At 41.2% G+C, this 22,649-nt stretch overlaps 1 protein-coding gene across 8 annotated transcripts in view; it reads left to right on the top strand.

Moving 5' to 3' along the window:
- LOC113830672 (SHH signaling and ciliogenesis regulator SDCCAG8) overlaps positions 1 to 22,649 on the top strand; it is a 200,483-nt gene that overhangs the window by 127,939 nt on the left and 49,895 nt on the right. For all 8 annotated transcript variants that reach the window (XM_027418885.2, XM_027418883.2, XM_035445420.1 and 5 more), the window contains 2 exons: positions 509 to 617; positions 8,075 to 8,206. In XM_027418885.2, coding sequence (XP_027274686.1) covers positions 509 to 617; positions 8,075 to 8,206 — 241 coding nt within the window. The remainder of the gene's footprint in view (positions 1 to 508; positions 618 to 8,074; positions 8,207 to 22,649) is intronic.

Genomic DNA, 22,649 nt, shown 5'->3' with positions numbered 1-22,649 from the left:
CAAGTTTTTAAGAACAGTTGTGTGATTTTACCTCATAACTGGAGAATATGCAGGCTTCAAGGGTAAAATACAAGATAAGAAGTGTTGAGCACCAACTCCAGTGTAACAGAGAATTCCTCGGTTTTAGTTTCGAATTATCTGGTTGTGAGAATTTTTGACACTGTTTATAGTAAAATTGTCAAAATAAAAATATAATATCTTGCATACTTCAAAGATACAAGCATTTATGACTTCATTTGACATATTTGACAGTTTATGAGCACACTAAAATGTTACACAAGCTGATATGAGCAAAATTATTCTGGGTATACAAATATATTGTGAAAATAAATGTCTCCCAAGACTTAGTGTCCCACCAGATGATAAGTCCTTTCACTTAGGACACTGGCAGTGGTCTGGTAGCTGTAGGCAGGGTGCACTGATCTGAAGCACTTAGCACTGGGCATTGAAAGCACGGCAGAGCAAAGCCACAAACAACTTATGTTGGTGGGGTTATTGTTATTTCTAGAAAATGAACAGTATTTGTTGCTGACATCCCAGAATACGTTTCTGACAAAGCTAAAGGAAGAGTGCTGCACGTTAGCCAAGAAGCTGGAGAAAATGTCACAAAAAAGCAGGTAGGTGATCTGGCAATATTATACAATATCCTCAGAAAACTGTTTGACAGCTAAAATTTAGCCTTAAAATTGCATTTTTATATCCTGTAATCTAACATTAAAATTAGTCATCTGTTGCTGTAAGTTTTCTGTGAGAACGGGTTTCTATATGCATATTTTTGTGATTGTCCTTCTAGAACCCCACCCTTTCAGTTCCAAGGATGGACTCCAGGGCCCTGTGCACAGGAGCCAAGCACTCTGCCCCAACTCCACCTGCTACTCAACTTAAATTTTATTATGGTTATGTATACTTGCTTGGCTTTTTATAATGTTTAGAATTTAAAACCATGAAAGTTCAGGAACAAAGGCCAAAATAATCATTACCATAATAAAGAATACAGATAAGATAGGTCAAGCAGTTTTTGAATCCTACGTTGATATAGGTAATGCATTTTAATCTGTTGCCACAGTTCTTTGGGAACACACAAAAGCTATCTTTAATGCTAATCATTCGGAACATTAAGGAGGCAAAGGTGCATGGAATAATACATACTGAACTCTCACAAGAGCATGAGACAGTAATTAGCTTTCTTTACAGATTAAGAAAGCATAATTGTTTGAATAGCTTTGGGTATGAGTTTTGGCCTAGGTATTGCTGTTACCAATGTCTAGAGTGTTTCTGAAGTCCGTGGTGATACTTATACATCCTATTAAAGTTCAGAATTGCTGGATATAGTGACTTCCACCTGCAGCCTCAACCACTCTGCAGGCTAAGGCAGGAGCATTTCTTGAGCCCAGGAGTTCTAGGCCAGCCTAGGAAAGGAAAGGAGACAATTGCTCAGTCATAGCATTAATTATTGGAAAAGCTAAGTAGGAAAAATTAACCTTTAAATATCCCTGAGGAAAGTAGACATTCTTGGGACATGGTAGTTAAACTGAGAGCCAGGGCTAACCGGCACTATGTCCCTGGGCTCCTGTTTTCCTTCTTTAAATTAATCAGTCATTCCCGGTGCAAGACTCATGAACTTGAACCTCAGCACCTGTCAGCCCGGATGCTGCTTTGTACACTGATCATGCTCCTTCGTATCTGACACATAGATGGCACCCAATGCATACTTATTGAATGAATGATAAATGAATGGGAAAAACAGGTGTGGTGCCACCCTCCACATGCTGGTCTGATTTCTGGTGCCAGCCTGTTCCTTTGTGGGTGACAAGCAGTATGCAGGAAAGAACTCTTTGGGATTCAGGAGGAACTGGACTGGAGTCTTGGTTTGTCAGTCACTGCTGGGTGTGTAATCTTGATTGTGTTGCCCAGTCTCCTTAATCCCCAGCTTTGTCAGCTATAAAAGGACTTCTAAAGCCCTGTTACAGGATGGTTGTGGGATTTAAAAGTACATTTAATGACAGGCATGACAAGCACCCATACTGTGTACTGTCACCCCTCGACAAACACAGGGTGTTGGTGACGGGACTGACATCATACCAAAATCCATAGATGACAGATGCTCACATTCTTAACATAAAAGATGTAGTAGGTACATGGAACCTGCCTATAGTCTCCCACATATTTTTTATGTTATTTCATATTTTTGTGGTGTTAGAAATGGAACCCAGAGCTTAACACATGCTAGGCTAGTAGTCCGTCACTAAGCTGGACTCCTCTCTCATATATTTGAAATTATCTCTAGATTACCTATAGAGCCTAATCCAATTCACACAGTATGGGATTAGTTGTTAGACTCTACTGGGTACAGAATATCACAGGACAATGAGCTTGCTCAGTACAGACCCAGCATTTCTGTCTGTGGTTGGCTGAGCTGCCGAAGAACCCACAACTGGGGAAGGCAGCTGTGAGCCCCCTGCCCAGTGCTTGCTTACGCCATAGCAAGGTACAGGGGCTGCTGTCCCAGCAGCACACACTTCATGACTGGGCAAGGTCAGAGTAACATTTCCAAATGGGCAAAGTCTGTTTTGCAATGAAAATATCTGTGGGGCCAAACAGAACCAACCCGGAAACACTGGAGCCTCATGACTTTGTGGGTCAGGCTCTTTTGACTCCAGGTTCTGAGTCTGAAGAATTAAAATGGTAACCCACGAGGCTAAGGCCTTACAAGCAGTGAACATCAATAAATTGTTCTATTTTGAAACTTTTTATGTACTTCACAAAACAGTAGACAAAATAACTTGTGTTTTTAAGGTTTTTAAGGTAAACTTGTGTTTGATGTTCTTTGTTTTCTCGTCAATCCCACCTCGTTTCTCCCCCAATTTCGAAGGAATTAAGACATTTTCACTTTCTTTTATGCTCCGTTTGACATTCTGTTTTGATGTTATCTTCTGCTGTGATCAGAATGTTTCCTTTAAAATAAGAAAAATAATGTAGTAAGACCTGTCACTTCAGGGCATGTGTCTATGTACTCTTTGCCAAACTTTTGGGATGAATACCTTCTGATGGCCGTTGAGGTAAGGGGTTCTCTCACTGGGGGAATGCAGTCTCCAAAATAATGGTTTCATCCAGATAGTATTTTGATTCCGGTTTTTCACAAAGTACTATAGTAAAAATTTTAATGAAAATAAAACATGATTTTTTTATTATCAATAAAAAATATTTCCCCCTTTCCTTGCTAAAATTTCTGTAAACATTTTGTGTCATTCACAATGCCACACTAAATAAAAGGACTCAGCATTGAAAATACGCTTCTTCACTTACAGATTTAGGCATTTGACTAGAGCCCATGAGGAATCATCAGAGAAGCCCGAGAAGCTGACAGTCTGGGCTCTCCATGCCCATACATCCTGCCTCTCTGCCCAGCCTCCTGCAAGGCTGCTCTCAGAAAATGAACTGAAACTGTGTGTGTGTGGTGGTGGTGGTGGGGTGAGTGTGTGTGTATAAGTGTGTGTGCATGAGTGTGAGTGTGTGTGTATCTCTGTGTGTGCGTCATGATGCATTTTCTCCCCAAGTAAACTGTACATCGCATTATGAAAGTGACAACTGTTTCTGTCTCTGAAGCCTCTGTAGCCATAAGCCCATTACTTTACACTGTGTGTGCAGTGGTGCCTGAAACCACAGGGGTTGTGAATGGGATGTTCCCATTTAAAATGAAGACTAAAATCCTGGTTCATACTTTACATCTTTTATAGCTTGTTTTTTACCATGAGGCAAGAAAATTAATTCTATTTTGTCTTTAATTGGCACCAGGCAGACATTCTGGCTGGTTTTAGTTAAGTGTAAACTTTAGCTACCCCTTCCCACTTGAGAACTTCCGTAGTTACGAGGTTGTTGAGGGAGGTAAATCGATGCACTTAGATATCTCTCATGCAATTTATTTTTCTTTATCAAAGTGAAGTAAGTATTCTCTCTCCCTAGATAGTTGGAAAAATCCACATTAAAATGTTAGAGGCACAGTTTGAATTATGATCAAAAACCTGGTCTGGGAAGACCTAGAAAATGTTGGGCACTGGCTGAAGATGAGCCTGTGCCCACCCTGACGGAGCCCTTCCATGTTGGAGATCAAGCACACTTTGTTCTAGGTCTCAGCCTCTCTCTCCTTGCACACTGGAAGGATAGGAATGAGCACAGAACTGGGTCTGTGTGATTTTCCTTCTCCCCATTTTTCTGTCATTGTCACTCGCTGGGTTGCTAGGCCTGTGGATTGACGTCTAGCACTGCCCATTGTGTATTTGTGATTTGCGTTTTGTAATTAAGAGGAACAATGGGAGTCCATGGGGTCTCGTTATATATAATGGTTGGTTTAATTTGTTTCACTTCTATCTTGTTAATTGTAAATTGATCATTAAGATTTGAATTCTAATCTGTCACCAGGGTTGTGAGTATTGAGGCTAGAGTAATGATCCTGGTTTTAATCACTGATGATGAGAAACAAATTTTATAATTTTGGTACATATTGCAGTTCATATATTTTAACACTGTATTTTATGGTGTTATAAATATTGTTAAATGACTTTTAGTGTAGTTTTACTATGTGGACTATAATGTATAAATTATATTACTGTTTTGGCAGCAGTAGGTATCCAACTGTGTGAGTTTAATTGAAGTAAAAGAACACACACCCGGTTGAACTATTTTTTTTCTCCTTGCATGTTTAGATGATGTTAGGTTGGGCTGCTACAAAAATTATATTCTACAAAAGGAGACTGACATTGGCCTTCTGTTAATTGTTACCAAAAGTCAAACCAGAATCCAAAAGAATAAAAAATGAAGGTGTCATATTTTTCCTTTAAAAGCAATTATCATTATAATCTGAATTATAGTAGTAAAATGTCTTCCATTCATGCAAATGCAATTACACGCTGTAGCTGCTGCATAAAATGCAGGGAAAGTTCATGCTTCCGAAAAGCCAGAAATTACCTACATTTCTATGAAAATGAATTAGAGTCATTTTCCTTTGATACAGGAGTAGGGTAAATGTGTTTTCTCTTTTCCCTTTGCAAGCCACTAGTTGTATGACTATATTGTCAGCTCTGCCCAAATAAAGAGCGATGTATGTACACATAAAGCGAAGCTATATTGTATGACAGAAGCTTGTAGGCAAGTTGCCATTATAAATAAAGTGGGGGGAAAAAACCCAAAGTATACAAGGCAGGAAAGATTGTTACAATAGCACATATTATAGTAGTCTATCCTTGAAAAATAACATTTTTGTGTTTACTGAAGACATAGGGAATCACAAAGAAAAATTAAGGAAACGTTACTATCTCAAGAAAACCCTGGTATTTTTTATATGCTCCTCATCATTTTCATGTGTATGTAAATATTGTCATGTACAGCAGCCTATGTCATGATAGGTTCATGCAATGTGTGCAGTTTTACAGCTGCTTTCTACCTGTTTCATTAATGAGCAAGTTTCTCTGTCAGTAAATACGTCACCAACAAAATTGTAATCAAACCCCTTCTTTGTATTCATTAGATGTTTATGACTTTTAACTATTGTAGTAAAAATATAACTATAACATAATTAAATTTTGATGATTCTTTTAAAAGGGAATTGTTGCTTCAAAAGCCAGACAGACTTTTCAAGGCTGCTAATATGTATTATTTTGCTTAAGTGTTGAATTAGCCTCTTCTCGGTAGAGATGCCCCTAAATAAATATGTGACTGCAAAAACTGAAGGGTTCATAGGAGAGATGATGAGCACGAGCATTGCACTGTGGGTAGAACTGCCCCTTCAGAGATAAGAGCCCAAGCAGGGCTGGCCACTCCCCATTGCTGGCCTTAGACAACTGGTTAAACTGCATATTTCCCTCACAGAAAAAGGAAATTAAAAATTGCTTCCTAGAGTATTTGAGATCTTCAAAAGATGGGTTTGATACACAGTGGGGATGAAATATATATTTGACAGTAGTATCAAATCTTATTACTCATTTCTGAAAACAGTAATAAAGTTGAGCATTTTATAAATAACCTTTCATGCTCTACCTTCTAGAGAAATTGTCCATATTTCCTTTATTTTTGTAACTTTGTTGGTTGCAGCACTTTAATGGTACTTGTAACCCTCATCTATCTGATTTTCATGAATATTTTTGCAGTGTTCTTAAGTTTTTTTTTTAATTACTAAATGTTTTAAGGGCAGTTTAGGTTCCCTCGTAAAATCCAACAGCAAGTGCACAGTGCTGAGAGTGCACGTCCTCACCAGGACCCTTGTCTCCCCCTCCCCTCCCCTCCCCTCCCCTCCCCCTCCTCCTCTCCTTTCTCCTCCCTCTCCTCCTCCCTCATCAGTCCTGACTTTCACCAGAAGCACACTATCTATTGTAAGACTTGGTAAAACACAGAAAAATATGGTCAAACAAAAGGGAAAAACATTCTACCATCCAGAAATTATCAGTATTAATATTTGGTGCATGCCCAAATAGCTTAATTGTAAAATGGAATTGCATTATACATGCTGATTTTTTTTTAATGTTTCCCTGTTCTTATCAAATACTACATTTTAGGTGAATAAATTACTTTAGCACATAGGCAAGATAGCCAATGTCCTATTGATAGAATTCTTGATAAAGTTTCCATGTATTGCGTCATAGACCAAAATTCTCTCTATAAGTAGTGCTATACTGAATATAAACATAAACATATGGCTTTCCAAATATATGATTTTTTTATATGTGAATATTTTATATTTTGATTATTGTCTATTTTTCTTTGTGCTTTTCTTTGAAAATGGCACCTCTCTTGGAAGCAGCCTGAGGATATAGGTGTGGGTTCTTTTCCATGTATTTTATTATTTTCCTAATCTGGTTTAAGGACTTTTTCCACTTGGAATGTATTTCAATATATGTCAGGAGATGCTAGTTTGGGAAGAAATACTAAATTCAAATATTATTATAGCTTCTAGGTTACTTTTTGTATTATATGTGATTTTGAATGGATAGACATGAATCATTTATCCAGGGATGTAGACTGTTTCACATGCGGGTGTATTCTTAGTGGGAGAGGCTAATGCAGAGAGAGTACCTAGCTGAGCTTAAAAAAGGAGATGAGTTATACATACTCTGTCTTACCTGAAAACTGGTGGAAAAGTTGAGGTATAGGGCATTGTTCAGAAAGGCAAACTCTAGGGAAATGTCTGGGTGAACAGAGCTCAGTTCAAGGCCATGCTCAATTGTGAGCGGTGAAGGTACTGATGCTAGCAGGCTCTGTTTCATGTGCACTTGAGTAAAAATGAAAACAAAGGGAGGAGTGGGGTGAACTGACATTGCCCCACCCCTGCCAGCATGGTGGTCTTTGGGTTGAACAGTCTATGGGATAAGATTTCCCCTGGCAAACCCAAGGTCTTCTTGACTAGAACAAAAGGTGGCCTTGCATAATGAAGCAGTCCTTTCTGGGAAGGGAACTAATTTCTCATCAAAAGTGTTTTTGGTTAACTTAAAAAATTACTTACAGTGTAGAGAAATTGAAAGTGTGACTTCTCTAACTGATGAGCCAGTAGGCATGAGGAAATGGCGTCGGTGCTGGCAGTTTAATTTTAAAAAGGACACAACTTTCCTTAGATATCTTTCTGATCTGCAAATGTTAGAGTTGGGATTGTCATCCAAGACTGAAGATTAGTTTATGTCCTGAAAGACATCATTGGTCACCATGGAGACACTGGTGGATTTTGGTCTCAGTGCAGGTCATCTCTCTCCACCCGTTACAGCAGTCTAGGAGCAGGGTGGAAAGGGAATGATGTTACTTTCAGAATATAGATGTCCACGGAAGGGCCAGTTCCCCCATTGTAACTAGAGCTCTCTGGCTTGATCTCTCAGATCTCTGCAGTACTGTAACTGGAGTCCCTATGAGGTACATATTCCTCTACTAGGCATTGTGAATATCTGAAATATTTTCTTTGATATAAAATAATTCTTCACTATTATGCCTAAGTCCAGAGTTTAAGAGAGTGCCACGGTTTGTTTATACAATGAAAATACATTCTAGTGAGGTGACTCTTTGCCATCTACAGTTTCTGTGTTTCCACCCTCTCTAGGTCAGAAATAGTTCGACTCAGTCAAGAGAAAATGTATATGTGTGACAAGCTGGAGAAGATACAGAAGAGAAATGATGAATTGGAGGAACAGTGCATCCAGCACGGGAGAGTGCATGAGTCGATGAAGGAAAGGTAATGTTCATCTGCAGACCCAGGATGACTCAGTTGCACTCTGAGTGTGTCAGAGTCACAGGCAGGAGAGCTCCTGTGGAAAAAGTAGACGTTAGGTTTTTTTAAAGCTAACCAGGTGTATGCTCAACACATAATGCTTGTCTAAGCAAGTCGGCCAGCATGTCTGGACTCTGGGTCGTTACTACATGGAGTTGCTGATGAGGCTTTCATCACAAGATGGAGTATGGCCACTGGCTCTTAGTAGCCTCCTAATAGGTACCTTCCGTAGTGACCACTCTCTTTTCTAGAGACAGAAACTCAGTTCACAGGGAGTCACATATGGAACACATGGTAGAGGTCAAACTCAAATCTTGAGTGATTGATTCCAAGTTCCTTTTCTCTTTTGTGTAGTATTTGGTTGGTGTTCTATTTGTTGTGATATGTATAACCCTCTTTTATGAATATACCATTTCCAAACTCTGGTCATAGAGTTCCCCCAAGAATAAAATCTATGCATTTTGTAACAACCATGAGTAGATTTCTGTAGACTTGGACTTGTGTACTGGACAACTACCAGCTTTCTCATAGAGATGGCTTCATGGCTTCCAAGCTCCCATCTCTACTCCATCCTCCAGAAACCAGTGTGTTTTCTCTGTTTCTATTGACATAATTAGGGGAAAGTGGAAATGTATATCAACTGCACTTTCTTAAACTTAACAGTATTGGGGAAGACAGTGGTGCCTATATGTTGATACCTTGATGACTTGTTTTAAGTAGAGGGGGAACAGCCCAAAGACTGCCTTCCCTTAACAGCATGTTACAGTACAGGTAGCCCTGCAAGGTATTAGTCATTCATTCATTAACTCATAGGATATTTACTTAAACTCAGACAGAAACTGTTCTGTGTTAGAGGTCAGCAAACATTAGTTTTTTTTGTTTGTTTGTTTTTTGTTTTTGTAAAGGTCCAAGGAGTAAATATTTTAGCCTTTACAAACTCTCTCTCTCTCTCTCTCTCTCTCTCTCTCTCTCTCTCTCTCTCTCTCTCTCTCTCTGTGTGTGTGTGGTGTGTGTGTGTGTGTGTGTGTGTGTGTGTGTGTGTTTGGCTGGCATATTGCTTTTTAGTTCATAAAATGCACTCATGTTCTCTATTTGATGTGCCTTGAGGCAAACCTGGAAAGGAGCTGCTATTGTCCCTTTATTTCCAGATGGAAAACTAAGGCCTGGAGAGGGAAACATGCCAACTGGAGGTCAGAGAGCAAATGAATGATTGGTCTCTTCAACAAATATTTATTGATTATTGCTATGTGTCATGTATCCATCACATGCTGAGAACAAAATAGCAAAGCAGATATGGCACTCCCTCTGGTGGAACTTGCATGTTTTTAGGGAAACTGGACTTGGGAGCTAGGTCTAGGCTAGAGGTAGAAATTTCCCTTGGCTAGTGGAGAATATCTGAGACCTTTAGGGATAAATGTGTCATCAGGATGAAGTAATAAGATGGATAGAATGGCCACTGACCCTCAAAAGCAACCACACTTTCAAAGATAAGTTAAAATCCAACCAAAGAGCTTGCCACAAAGCAACCTGAGCAGTACACGAAAAGGACTGTTATTCATTCCGATGATAAAACTGCCTTGGGAAAGAGGAATCATTCAAGCAGATGCTAGCCACACAGTAAGACAGAATACATCTGTTGGCCGTGGTAATGTGCACATCACCAGATAAGTCATCAAGAGCAATTTTGGATGGCGAATATGTGCAGACAGTAGAGTAAAGTGGGTTGACAGTTAGAGTGACTTGAAAATCTTAGCTAGCCATTTACCACTGTTTCCTGAGGTGAGACGTAAGAAAATACAGAAAGCAAGAGCAGCCAGCTTTTAGTGGGGCATGCACATTTTAGAGCACAGAAGTTTTTGTCTTAAGTTGGAGTAGATGTAAATGCATTGAATATTATTATTGTAAAGATCATCAAAGTTTCAGTGAACAAGAAAAAAGAATTAGATTTTCCTCGTGAGTGAACATAGTCTTGGAACTCCATGTTAAAATAATGCCTGTTTTCTTCCGTTTTAAAATGAGCACCTAGTCGCATGTTCCTCCTAGAAAATAAGCAGTATGCAAGCCCCTCAGTATTCAGAAGGGTTCAGCCAATCAGGAGAGTCTGCTCAACGCTGTGCTCTTTCATGGACCACACACAGTCTCCAGCCCAGCGGCCCTGGCTGTGCTAGCGGTTGGACCATACTGTGCCACTTTCTTCCTGGATAAGTGAGCAGTTTGTTTGAGCAGTGTGCATAAGGCCACTGATGCTTCTGATTGAAATATGCAAGCTAATGATGAGTTTAAACTTGGTAATTCTGTAAACCACAGGATCATCTCTGAAATACCCACATTCCGTTTTGATAATGGAAACTTAATTCAAAAGTCAGTATTCAAAATAGAAAATATAATATTGGACCTTGTATAATGCAATGTTTTGATTTTGTAGAATTAAAACTATTCACAATTATCCAAGAAGTATTTAGTATCTAAACCTGAAATTATAATCTGTATTCCATCATTTTCAGACAAAAGAGGAATGCTATAAAAGTATCAGATTATACATTCAGAAAACAAAAACTCCCCCCAAAAAATTCAGGTATTTTAATTTGTTTGATTCTATAATATGAATTTTGTTTCAATTTGACATTTTAGGGTATATTTTGGTGCTAAAATGTATTTATGTTATTGACCAATCATGCCTTTTTCATATAATTAATACGTTAGGTGATATATACATATATAATATATATATGAAATAGTGACATTATTTATGAAATAGGAAATTTTAATATAAATTTTCACATTTATGACTATTTTAAATGAAACGTTTTCACTTGAAAGTTCCTGCTTGTGGTGTCATGCCATAATAAGGGAATGAATGCTTTAGCAATCCCCGGGAGAACTCTAAAGCTGTGTTTCTGTGAAAAGGGTTTGCAAGTCTAGAGAAATTTGAGGGTGCTGAGTTAGGAAAAGAGGCAAGTTTGTGGAGATTCAGAGAATAGACAGGTGTCAGAACACCAAACATCAAGTGGGGGTTAACCTTGGGCTGTGGGAGCCCCCTCCCCAATCCTGCAACTGCAGGACAGCCTGATGGTTTGACTGCTGTGGTGAAAGTGAGGTGGGCCAAGGCCAGATCTGTTTATTCTGTGCTTAGTGGGGGTCTTATCCATCCTGTACTTTGTTCACTGAGGGGTTCAGGAGTGTGATGGGCCTACTGTGCTCACTACCATGGTTAGAGAGCATCCTCTGTGCTTGGACTGGGGTGCTAGCCAGCTCTCCATCACTCTAACAAGTGCCTAAAACAATCACTTTATAAGAAGAAATGGAATGTTTTTGGCTCACAGTGTTAAAGATTTCTGTCCAAAATCAGTTGGCCCTGTTGCTTTGGGCCTGTGGTGATGCAGTGTTAGTGAGAGTGCTTGACAGAGAAAGCTGCTTACCCTATGGTGGGTCTTTCCAGTGAGCTTTCCATCCTTATGACAAGATTCCCAGAACACAACTTAAAGGAGAAAAACTTTTTTGGGGTTATGGTTTTGGATGCTTCAGAGTGTCTTTGGCTGGTCCCATTGCTTTGGGGACTGAGGTAAATCCAATAGCATGAGAGAGTGTGGCTGAGCAGAGCTGTTCTTTATTTGAGGGTCAAAGAACATGAAAGGCCAGAACCTGAGGCAAAATTAAGCCTTCAAAGACCTACTCCTCAGTATCCTACTTTGTATAAAGAGGCCCCACCTCCAAGTAGTCTGGTAAGCTATGGACTAATCCATTGATGTTTGCCATTTTACAGTCCTGTCACCTCTCAGTAGTGTCGCCAACTAGTCATCAAGCCTTCAACACATGAGATCTGAGAACCTTTCTTATCTAAACTACGACAATGAAGAAAAGGAGGGGGGCTGGGATCTACTGTCTTCTTCATGGGCACGCCTCCTGTGACCTGAAGACCTCCCAGTAGACCACATTTCATGGAGTGCCAATCTGAGAATTCCAAGTTTTAACACACAGCCAAGCAGAATAGCTAGTTGAGGCATTTTGAGTCCACAATACTGCTTAGCCATGACACAACTCAGTGTCTCCAGTGAGATCACTCCAGGCTGCTCCAAGGCCTCTACAAACCAGAGAGGAGGTGAAATGGTTCCCCAGAGGACTGGTCTCCATTGGCCACCTGGGAAAGACACTCTACCCTCTGTGATTTATATAAACCAAAAGTCTTAATGTTAAGTTTGAGGCACAAGGTTTAAAATATGTTCCTACCACCGAGATACTTTCTTGAATTAGGCATTCTAATTTAGAGGAATCATCACCAATGCACCTCACTGGGTGGTGATGAGCAGACGACGGAACCAAAACTCTGTTTTTTCTCATCAGTTCTTACATATACTCTAAAAGACTTTTAAGTCAGTGTTTTAAGGAGTCTGAGAATTGTTTTTGTAAGCCAAACCAACTTACTGAGAAGCCACTTAGATATTCTACTAGCTATGCCCTCGCCCTACAGACCTTTGGCGTTACAGCACAGGCTCTGCTTATTTGACTTGCTGTCATCCGTGGGATGGACGGTTAGGGTACGGTTCATTATCAAGGTTGTGCTGAGATCATTTTGTTTTTCATGTTTCTGTTCTTGGTTTTAATTAAAGACTTAGCCTTATTATAATAGTTATTTGCTTTGGGTTTTATTAACCCATTGAAGTACAGCAATGTACAATTGGCCTTCTCAGTGACTACATTTCAGAGTGGGCAGAAAGCACTGCAATTCAAGTATGAGAGCCTGAATTTGACTCCTTGGGATCCTCATAAAATCTGACAGTGTGAGCATCCCAGGAGGCCTGCCATGGGAAGATGGAGACAGAGACAGAAGCCTGGAAGCTCTTAACGGGCTAATCTAGAGCAATGCCAAACACAAGAGCTCCTATGCCAATGCAAGGTTGTCCCCTGACCTCCATATATACACCACACATGAATTCACACATGTGAATGTCTCTGCGCATGTGTGTGTGTGTGTGTGTGTGTGTGTGTGCGCGCGCGCGCGCGCGCGCATGCATGCACACACACATACACACACACACACACACACACACACACACACACACACACTGTGTGAATTGTAATTAAGAAGCATATCATCTCTCTAATCCCTTGCTGAAGCAGATGGATGCATGATCCTCTGCCTCCAACCCTGTCACCACCAGTTTTCCATAGAGAAGGCCTCCCTGGCTATGCTGTTTGCAAGTCTGTTTTTATAACTGACAGCATACTAGTAAATGTGAATTTTCAAGATGTCTGGGTTATGTTAGATTTATGTACCTTTCTGTTAGAATATACAATGATGTTCTTTTTATGAAGAAAGTGGTGATTCATATCATTCTAAACATTGTGTGTGGTTTTTTTTTTTTTTTTACTGGTTTATTTTGCAGTCTTTCATGGGCCACAGGTTTGTGTGAATTAGATCTTTGCCTCACTTATGGAGTCCAAGACCAAGAAGCCAAGCATGTTGTATAGGACAGGAGGGAGCTGAGATAATTAGAACTGCTTAGAAAGTTCCAGTTCTTAAAATTTTTCCAGACTTAAAGTCAGCTGTGGTTCACAACAATCTCTCTATATAATGCATTGCTCTTTGCAGGGCTAAACTCTGCCTAAGAGGTCAAGGAGCCATGTTTGACCTGAAATAAGATAGTTGCCTCCCAATAGATTAGAGGTTTCACCTCTCAGGAGTTAAGATTTTATTTTGAGTTAATGAATTATTTGAAACAGCCTGTGCAGTTACATTCATGGAACAGGGCAGATGCTATATTAGCTGACCACCTGGGAGTAGATGAAACGTGAAAGGAACCCAGCAAAAGAAACTTAGGAAATACCAAAGGCATAATTATAACATTATACTTTTGGCTGCTGTAAGCCCAACACTCAGCAAAGGAGAAAGACTGCCTTTCATTTAATCACCAGGTATCTCTTGCGTGCTTAGTTTTGTTAGTCTGCCTTCTGTCACATAACAAAATGCCTAAAGCAGCTAATTTATTAAAAGAAAAGGCTCATTTTGGATCTCAGTTGTGGAGTCGTCTTAGTCCATGACGAATGCGGCCTCTTGCTTCTTGGGCAGGAGCTCATTGCAGAGCAAATGCACTCACACACCACATCCAGAAGCAGGGAGGAGGAGGAGAAGGGGCCTGGAATCCCATAATGCCCTCTAAGAACACACCAGACCCCATGGATTTCCCATCTCCTCACATCCCAACAGTGCCACCCTAGAGCTCAAGCCTTCGTCACACGGGGCAACGGCAGTGTTTAGCATCTGAACGGCATTACAGGATGTGCTTGCATCACTGACTGACCACACATCCCTGCCCTGGGGAGATGTATAATCACAGAAGCTCCTTCCGGGTTGAGTCCTGGGCCCTTTAGCCCTAACAGAGAGAAGGTATGTGTTGTAGGTGAGAGTGAGCTCTGGGTTCCTCTGCCTTTACTGTCGAGCCTTGTAGTCATAACAAGCTCTTTCCTCTGCAAGTTTCATCGCCCTCATTTCTTTCCATAAAGTGCTACCTTGTAAGATTGTGAAAATTACTCAACACAATCAAGTCTATAGAACCATGATCAGCACGGAGTGTACTCAATATCCCACAGTCAACACACTCGTTAGGCCTCCGATGTGCACCAGCCTCTCTCTCTGCTGTGGATTCTGGGGAGTAGCTGGAGCTGCAGGGCCTCCCGTTCTAGATCACTGTTTATTTACATTATGGGTTAAATTGGTTCTTGTGATTTAGGCTGTGAACCAAAATACCATGTTTACATAATGTTATTTCTATGGGGAAATGCCTTCTGAATTTTGAATGTAACTTTTGATTTTGAGCATTTTGCACTGTAACTTGGAATGTGGCTGTGATGCTGTGTTAGTGTGTGAATGTGAGCGCACATTCCGTGTGCTCTGTGGTTAGGCTTTCAGCATGAGCCAGTGTCAGCTTATAAACCCGCTCCAAGTCGAACTTCAAGTGGGTCATGTTTACCTAGCTGTTTTCAAAAAATCTCATTTTGAGTATAGTTGGAAATTAGGAGTACTCATTTTTTTTTCTTGAAAGACTATTTTTTAGAGAAGTTTTAGGCTCACAAAAAAAAAAAAGCAAGAGGTTTGCTCTACACCTGTCCCCCAGCATGTATAGTCTCTCGTGTTGTCATCCTCTCCCCCAAGAGTAATGCTGTCCTCACAGCTAACACCCCTTCATCAGCATGACCAACAAACCCTGTTTACTTTAGCTTCACTCTTAGTTCTGTATTTTGTGTTATTAAATCTATGTATTTATTATTTTCAGCTGGGAGTGTCACAGTACTTGTGTGGGAGTCAGAGGATAACTTGCAGGCCTCTGTTCTCTGCGGCACTGAGGACCGAACTCAGGTCATCAGGCTTTGTGGCAAGCACCTTCCTTTACCTGTTCATTTCTCTGGCTCCATCTTTAGTTTTGCGTTTTCTGCCTGAGGCATCTGTCTATCAATACATTGTTACACAGTGTTGTCAGTGCCCTGTAAGTTCCCTGTGCTTGGCCCAGTCATCTCTCATTTGTCCCAGCTTCTGAGCAGGTAAATGTCTGTTCTTCTATTGCAGGGGAAAGTACATTCCTGTATTTGAAATGGAATTTCTCCCTTACAGCTAATATAGACCCCCTTGCTTTGGTGCGTGGGCTACCTTGAACTCCATCTTTGGGAGCTCACAGAGGCAACTCTGGAAAACCTTTTCTCTTTAGTTACCTTTTGGGTAGGTTGACAGACCCTGATTAGAAATTTTGCTATCCTAAATGTAGCACTTTTCAGCTAAATAGGGTTTATTCATCATTCTTGCAGTTGGGTTTTCTGCTTTGCCTAATACTTTCTGTAATTTTAACCATTAGATGTTAAATGTCAATACCTTACTCTGATTCTTTGGCTTGAGCTCTCTTTTCTGTCTTCTAGTTTATTAGTATATCTCCACACTAATTAGCATTTCTTTAGCTTTCCACACAAAAACAAAAGTGCATGAGATCTTAAAGCAGCTTCTGGTTGTACTCAGGGAAGTAGAGAGTGACCATAAAGATAAAATATTGCTGCATGAGTAAAAAGACCCAAGATCTTCCAGGGACTCCAAACTAGCTTTGCCTGAGCTTGAAGGTAAAGAATACATTCAGTAGACAGGGAAGAAAAAAAGAAAACTAGTTAACACAGCCCTGAAGAGAAAAGGGAGAACCTGCTCAGGACATCCAAGGACATAGCACTGTGGCTTTAAGTGTGACAGGAGATTGGCGGCAGCTGAGGCAGAGACCAGGAGGAGCTGTCATCCCGTCCTCTGCTGTCTTTTACACCAGCTGGGCCTCATGGTGTCTGGCAGCCCCTGGATGTACTCTTCCGTCCTCTCCCCATCCCTATAGATGTTTTCAAATAGATAAGTTTGAGTGGCCAACCTTCAAATATAGTTTGAATAAGAGTTGTTCTCCATTGGTTTCTGTATTGAATCTTTTTGTTTGTTTGTTTTGATTTGATGTTTTTAGACAGGGTCTTTGTATGTACCACTGGCTGGCCTGTAACTTATATATAGAGAAGACCAGCCTTAGACTGGCAATGATCTACCTGCCTCTACCTCCCCAGTGCTGGGGTCAAAGGTGTCTGCCTGTATATTGACTTCTTCACCTAGCCAGTGTCACTATTTGGGAAGGTGGTGGAATCTGGCTGGAGGAAGTGGTTACAGGCAGCATTTTAAGTGTTATAACTCTGAGGGGAAAGGTATACCCAATGCAGTTGTCACAGCTCTGAGAGGAAAGGTATCATGACAGTTGGGAGCCAAGGAATACCACAACATCACACCATACACCAGCCTCACACAAGAGACTTATTGGGAGAAGCAGAGGAGGGTGGCTGCCTCTGCTCAGGACAGAAGCAGTGAAGAACCAAGTGTGGCGGTGAGGCAGGCTTTACAGAGTGATTCTTTGAGACAGACCTCTCCAGGGTGGCCTGGAATGGGCTGGATTTTTGTGGCCTGATCTTGGGCTTTTACGGTAGAGTGGAGTGTTACTATGAGTCTTTCCACCCAAGCCACCCAAGCCCTGCTGCCATATGGGCGCATTCTGCCTGCTGCCACATTAAGGTCCCAAGTAACACAGAGACTTATATTAGTTACAATGCTGCTGGCCAATTGACTAGGATTTCTTATGTGCTAGCTCAGTCTTAATTATAATAAGACTTATAGAGGACGCCAGTGGCAAGCGTCCTGTCTTCCCCGGCTCACATGGCAGCTCCAGAGCAGAGAGCAGGAGGAAAAGCAACAGCAAGAGCAAGAGAAAAGGGAGACTTCCTGCTTGCCCTGCTTAAATATGAGTCTGCCTGCTATGTCACTTCCTGCCTATATCGCAAGACTTTTTACTACATTTTCCAGAATCCCCCTTGACTCCTAGTCCCACCTCATTGGCCAAACAGTGCTTTATTCATTAACCAATAAGATAAACATACACAGAAGGACATTCCCCATCAGTGGAGCTTGGCCACCTACATCTTGAGGGCTTGGGTCTGGCCTTTATGGCCATTAGAGTGTCCTATGGGCAGAGCCTGATGGTTGGAGGTCCTCAGGCTTGGGGTGTGGCCACTTAAAGAACCTCATGGGACTTTACAAGAATGCCTTTTAAATTGATATCTGGCCCCTGGCCACTTCTGCTCTCTGTCTGTCACAAGATGAGCAGCTCACCAGGTCTTCCCACTGCTATGACATTCTGCCTCTACCCCGGGTCTGGAGTCAGTGGAGCCTAGCAATGTGGACTAGATGTTCTGAAACCTGGCCCCAGTAAATAATCATGCCTTTAAGTTTATGTATTTTGTCAACAGTAACCTGACTAATACAGCCCCCTCCCGGACCTCACTCTCTGATATGCCCATCAAAGAAGTTGTTTAGTCCTGCTGTGGTTTTTCTCAGTGTGAATCTATTTTGTTTTGCTGCATTTTGTTTTTGTTCTCCAGACCTTCTGTTTGACTCTCAATATGGCTTATAGTGGAGATGGGGAAGGAGATGGGATTTTCTGTGGCCTCCTTAATAGCAGATGTGAAGTGTGCTGGAGCTCATAATAAATCATAATAAATGGAAACGTGAGCCATTTTGCATTACATTTCTAGCTTAAAATTGTCCTTGATATAGAAGTAGTTATGTAATTTGAGATACTGTGAAGCAAAATTTCTTTTTTCCTCAAAGAGCTGTTGTTTTGACATTTGCTGTTACATACAGGCAGAGAGATGTTCCTTCCACATTCCCTGAGTGATTTGGACCAGGGGGTAGGAGGTTGCACACATCTCCAACAGTCAGTAGTTTGCTTTCCACTGGATCCTTGGGAAAGCCTTGCTCATTCTCTAGAAGCAAACCCCATTTCTTCGAGGGACCAGCAGCAGGACTTCTACAGAGAACTCATGACTAAATGCAGGTTCCTCCTGCCCTCCTGTGTTGGGGGTTTCAGAGCTTCTAGTCACACTTTGAGGTCATCACTAAAATCTTGACTGTGTTCCTCTCATCCCCTGCATACGCTCTGCTGAAGACAGAATGGTCCCATTGTCTTGTCTTTGTTCAGGGAAGCAGGTCACCTTTTGAAATTCAGTTCTCCGAGATATCCCTCTACATACCTCTCTCATTCCCTCCACCCTTTGCTGTTCTTTCCAAGCAGAGCTGTGTTCTCCCCTGGCCATGGTCATTTCTATAGATGTGTCTGTTACTTCCTTCCTTTCTGGAATCTTTGTATTATCTTCTCATCTCCAAGAAAGCCTGAGTACTACACTCCTTTCCTGAGACTCCATGCAGGTTGCCCAATAAGACTCAGTCAGACATTTGCTCTTTTCTCTCTCATCTTGGACCAATCAGTAATGACTGGTCCAAGATGTTATTTTATTTCCTCCATTATTGCAAGAAATGTCCCATCTTTTCTGGAATTACAACAAACTATAGGAAAGCAGTGGTCTCAGATAGGGAGGAACCAACCATGCTCCCTTATGACCTTATGATCTAGGGCAAGGTAAATAGACATTTTATTTTAACTTCCTTGTGCTTAAAGTCATAAAGATTGAATGCCATACAGAATAGTTATAAAGGCCAAATCATTTGTAGGAAAAAAAAATGTCTTTAAAAAGCATTCATGCTCAGGGCCAGACAATTGGCTCAGTGGGTAAGAACCCTTGCTTTACATGCTTGAGGACCTGAGTTCTGATTCCAGGCCCCACATAAAAAGTCTGATGTGGATACATGTGCCAGTAATTCCAGTGCTGTGTGTAATGAAACAGGAGGATTGCTGGGGCTTGCTGGCCTTAGCCTAATTCCAGGTTCAAAGAGAGACTTGTCTCAAAGGAACACAGACTGCACAGTACACATGCACCCCCCCATATATATCACACACACACATACACACACACACACACACACACACACACACACACACACACACACACACACGAATAAACTTGGTACATTACAGTATTCAACTGTTTCAGTGTCAGTTTCATGGGATTGCAGTACTTCTTGAGTGGATGAGTCTTAGATATCTTCAATCCAAGTCTGGCTCTTGATAAGTGTAACAGGAACTCCACTCATTTATTTGTTTGTTTATATTAAAAGTAGAAATAGACACACTTTATTAAGAAAAGGGAAGTTCTCCCAAGGGTGGGAGTAGGCTGGTGAGCAGGGAAAAGCAGGTACGCCCAAAGCAAGAGATTCTTTGAATGTCAACCTCAGGGCACTTCTGTTGGGTGGTACCATCCTCTTTTGTTTTCAGGAGACACTAGGCCTCAGAGAACTTGTGTGCTGTGTCTAAGTCGCACATATGTGACATGCAAGTCTAGGAACACAAGGCTGTCTACTGCCCCAGCCCACACTCTGAATTCGTCACATCTCTGTTTCTCCAGTTGATCAGTATTTGAGCTGGATGTGGGCTCCAGGTCCCTACTGTCACCTCTACAAAGCTCAACAGCAGCTTTCCCACTTTACTGCTGCATCTAAGGGTCAAATTCTCTGCTGTGGACTGTTGAGGCTAATTTGTCTCCAAGGGTCCCTGTCTTTTACAGCAAGTCTCAGTGAGCTTTTAAAAAGACTTTAATTCCTAAGGGAACATATGGTGCCTAGTGGTTACAGATAGGCAGTCTCTGCAGCTCTCCACCTGGGCTCTGATTCCAGCCTCTGAACCTGCTTTTGACCTTGGGCAAGTAACTTTCTCCCAGTGAGTCAGCTGTCTCATCTACCAGAAGAGAAAAGAAACTCCCCAGCTCAGGGATTGGAGGGTGGATGGGGTGAGGGGTAGGTTGGGGGTGAGGGGGAGGGTTGCGGGAGGGGAGGGAAAGGGAGAAGGGATTGGCATGTGAAGCAAGCTTGTTCCTAATTTGAACTAATAAAAAAATAAGAAAAAAAAGAAAGAAAGAAAGAAAGAAAGAAAGAAAGAAAGAAAGAAAGAAAGAAGAGACCAATATAAATTCAAAGAAAGAAAGAAAGGAAGGAAGGAAGGAAGGAAGGAAGAAAGAAAGAAAGAAAGAAAGAAAGAAAGAAAGAAAGAAAGAAAGAAAGAAAGAAAGAAAGAAAGAAACTCCCCAGCTTCTGGAACTGTGTCTGCCAGGCACATGGAAGAAGGTAAATGCTTTTGTTAAACAACATAGTAACTTAGGGCTTTCATTTTAACATTGACTTAATAGTAAGTAACTTAATTAGTAAATAACAAATAAGCCAGAGGAAAAGAAAAACAGGACATCAAGACACCCTGTGAGCTGATGAAGTTCCCCTGACAGATATATAGAACTGCATAGGCTTCACTTTCTAGGAAATTCTAATTGTAGACTACCTTGGTGGAATTTTGCCAAAAGGTCGCTCTTTTTCCCCTGACTTACAAGGGAACTTGTGGGATCACCTGCAGTGGAAGGCTGAGTAGGCTGAGATTGTACTGGGCCAGAGGACTGGCTGCCAAGTGGTATGCCATATTTTTGGTGTTCCTTTGGTGACGATGAACAGAATAACTTCTGGGAATTAAACAGGGAGAGCAATGCCTTTACAATTTCTAAATGATGCTGACCTTTGTGTCGGTGAAGATGTGGACTTCTACGGAACAATTTCATGCATTTTTTTCAGCCAAGTGTAACAGGGATTCTGCTGGGGATGGGGAGTTTACAGATTCAAGAGAATGTTGGGTTTATGATATCTTGATGCTCTTTGATTTTTTTTTTCCTTCTCATCCATGGTAAATAAGTGGCAGTGTAAAGAGCAAGTGTTTAAAGACATTTTGTGTAAATATCCAACAGCCGCATTGAGTGCCCTTGACTCCCACCTAGCTTATGCAGTACCAGTAACGGGATCCAACCCAGGGCTTCCTGCGTGCTGGGCAAACACTACATCTGCAGCTCTTGATTCATGGAATGTTAATCACCCATCTCCTTGTCAGAAAACTCTGCGTCCTGTAAAATTTATAGACACAAATCTATCAGGTGGACTTGAGATTTCCTTTGTGTTGAGGTTGTTTTATGCAAGCCAGGCCAGCACTTCAGGAGAAGCCAATCTCAGTTGTCACTAGGAATAACTTACAGGCGCCGCTACAGCTGCTGAACTAGGTACAAAGAGAAGTGCCTCAAAGTAAACCTCATTCTTCACCACTGTGAAGAATTCTTCACTCAAAGCAGTTTACAAATCAGAAGAAATCTTTATCTCCTGCTTCAAATCTTAAGTTATACATATTCTGTACCTAAGTCTGTATGTATGCCTATATTGATAATGCCAAAGAGCTCTAAGATGCTTGCAGCTTTAAATTTTCAGTTCCTAGAATATTTCACAATGACAGTCATTAAATTAAATCCATCATGCTTGAATCTTGACTATGAAGGAAGGAGTTTGTGGTTTTCTACCCTGAGGTGATTTTTACACCTTCATTGACATGTTTCCTGATGGTGAGTGTTTGTGGAAGCCATTTTAGAAGGCTGGCTGTTTGAGGCAGATGTGTAACCATACCTCTGGCATCCCTGGCTATCACTTACATATAGAAATCATGTAACCATCTGGGTATCTAATCAGCTGAGGTCTGCCCTACACCCATGACCCTAAGTGTGGAGAAGATGTGTTTGACTTCACAGACACTGCTTTTATGTCAGGCAGTAAGTACATGGCAGAAGGCCGGGATGTGTGTGTGCAGCCAGCTTCCTGAGGTGACTTTCCCTCAAACAGTCAAGTGTACAGCATTGTTCAAGTATGTTCACAATGCCACTGGATCTAACTTCGCTCAGTCATCGGGATAGAGGCCTGCTTTTCATAAAGAACCTGTTCTGTAAGAATCGAGAAGGGGAAGGGTGCCACCGCAGATGTCCTTTCTACACATACGGCTTCTGCTTTTTAATTTTTATTATCTTTAGAAAAATAAATCCAAATTAGAATCACACAGTAATTCACACAGTCACAGAACCTTCTAACATTGGATGCTAAAGCAAATTT

This window comes from Cricetulus griseus, chromosome 5 (assembly GCF_003668045.3).
Source record: "Cricetulus griseus strain 17A/GY chromosome 5, alternate assembly CriGri-PICRH-1.0, whole genome shotgun sequence".
Classification (NCBI taxonomy): domain Eukaryota; kingdom Metazoa; phylum Chordata; class Mammalia; order Rodentia; family Cricetidae; genus Cricetulus; species Cricetulus griseus.
This window is presented reverse-complemented; position numbering and strand designations above follow the sequence as displayed.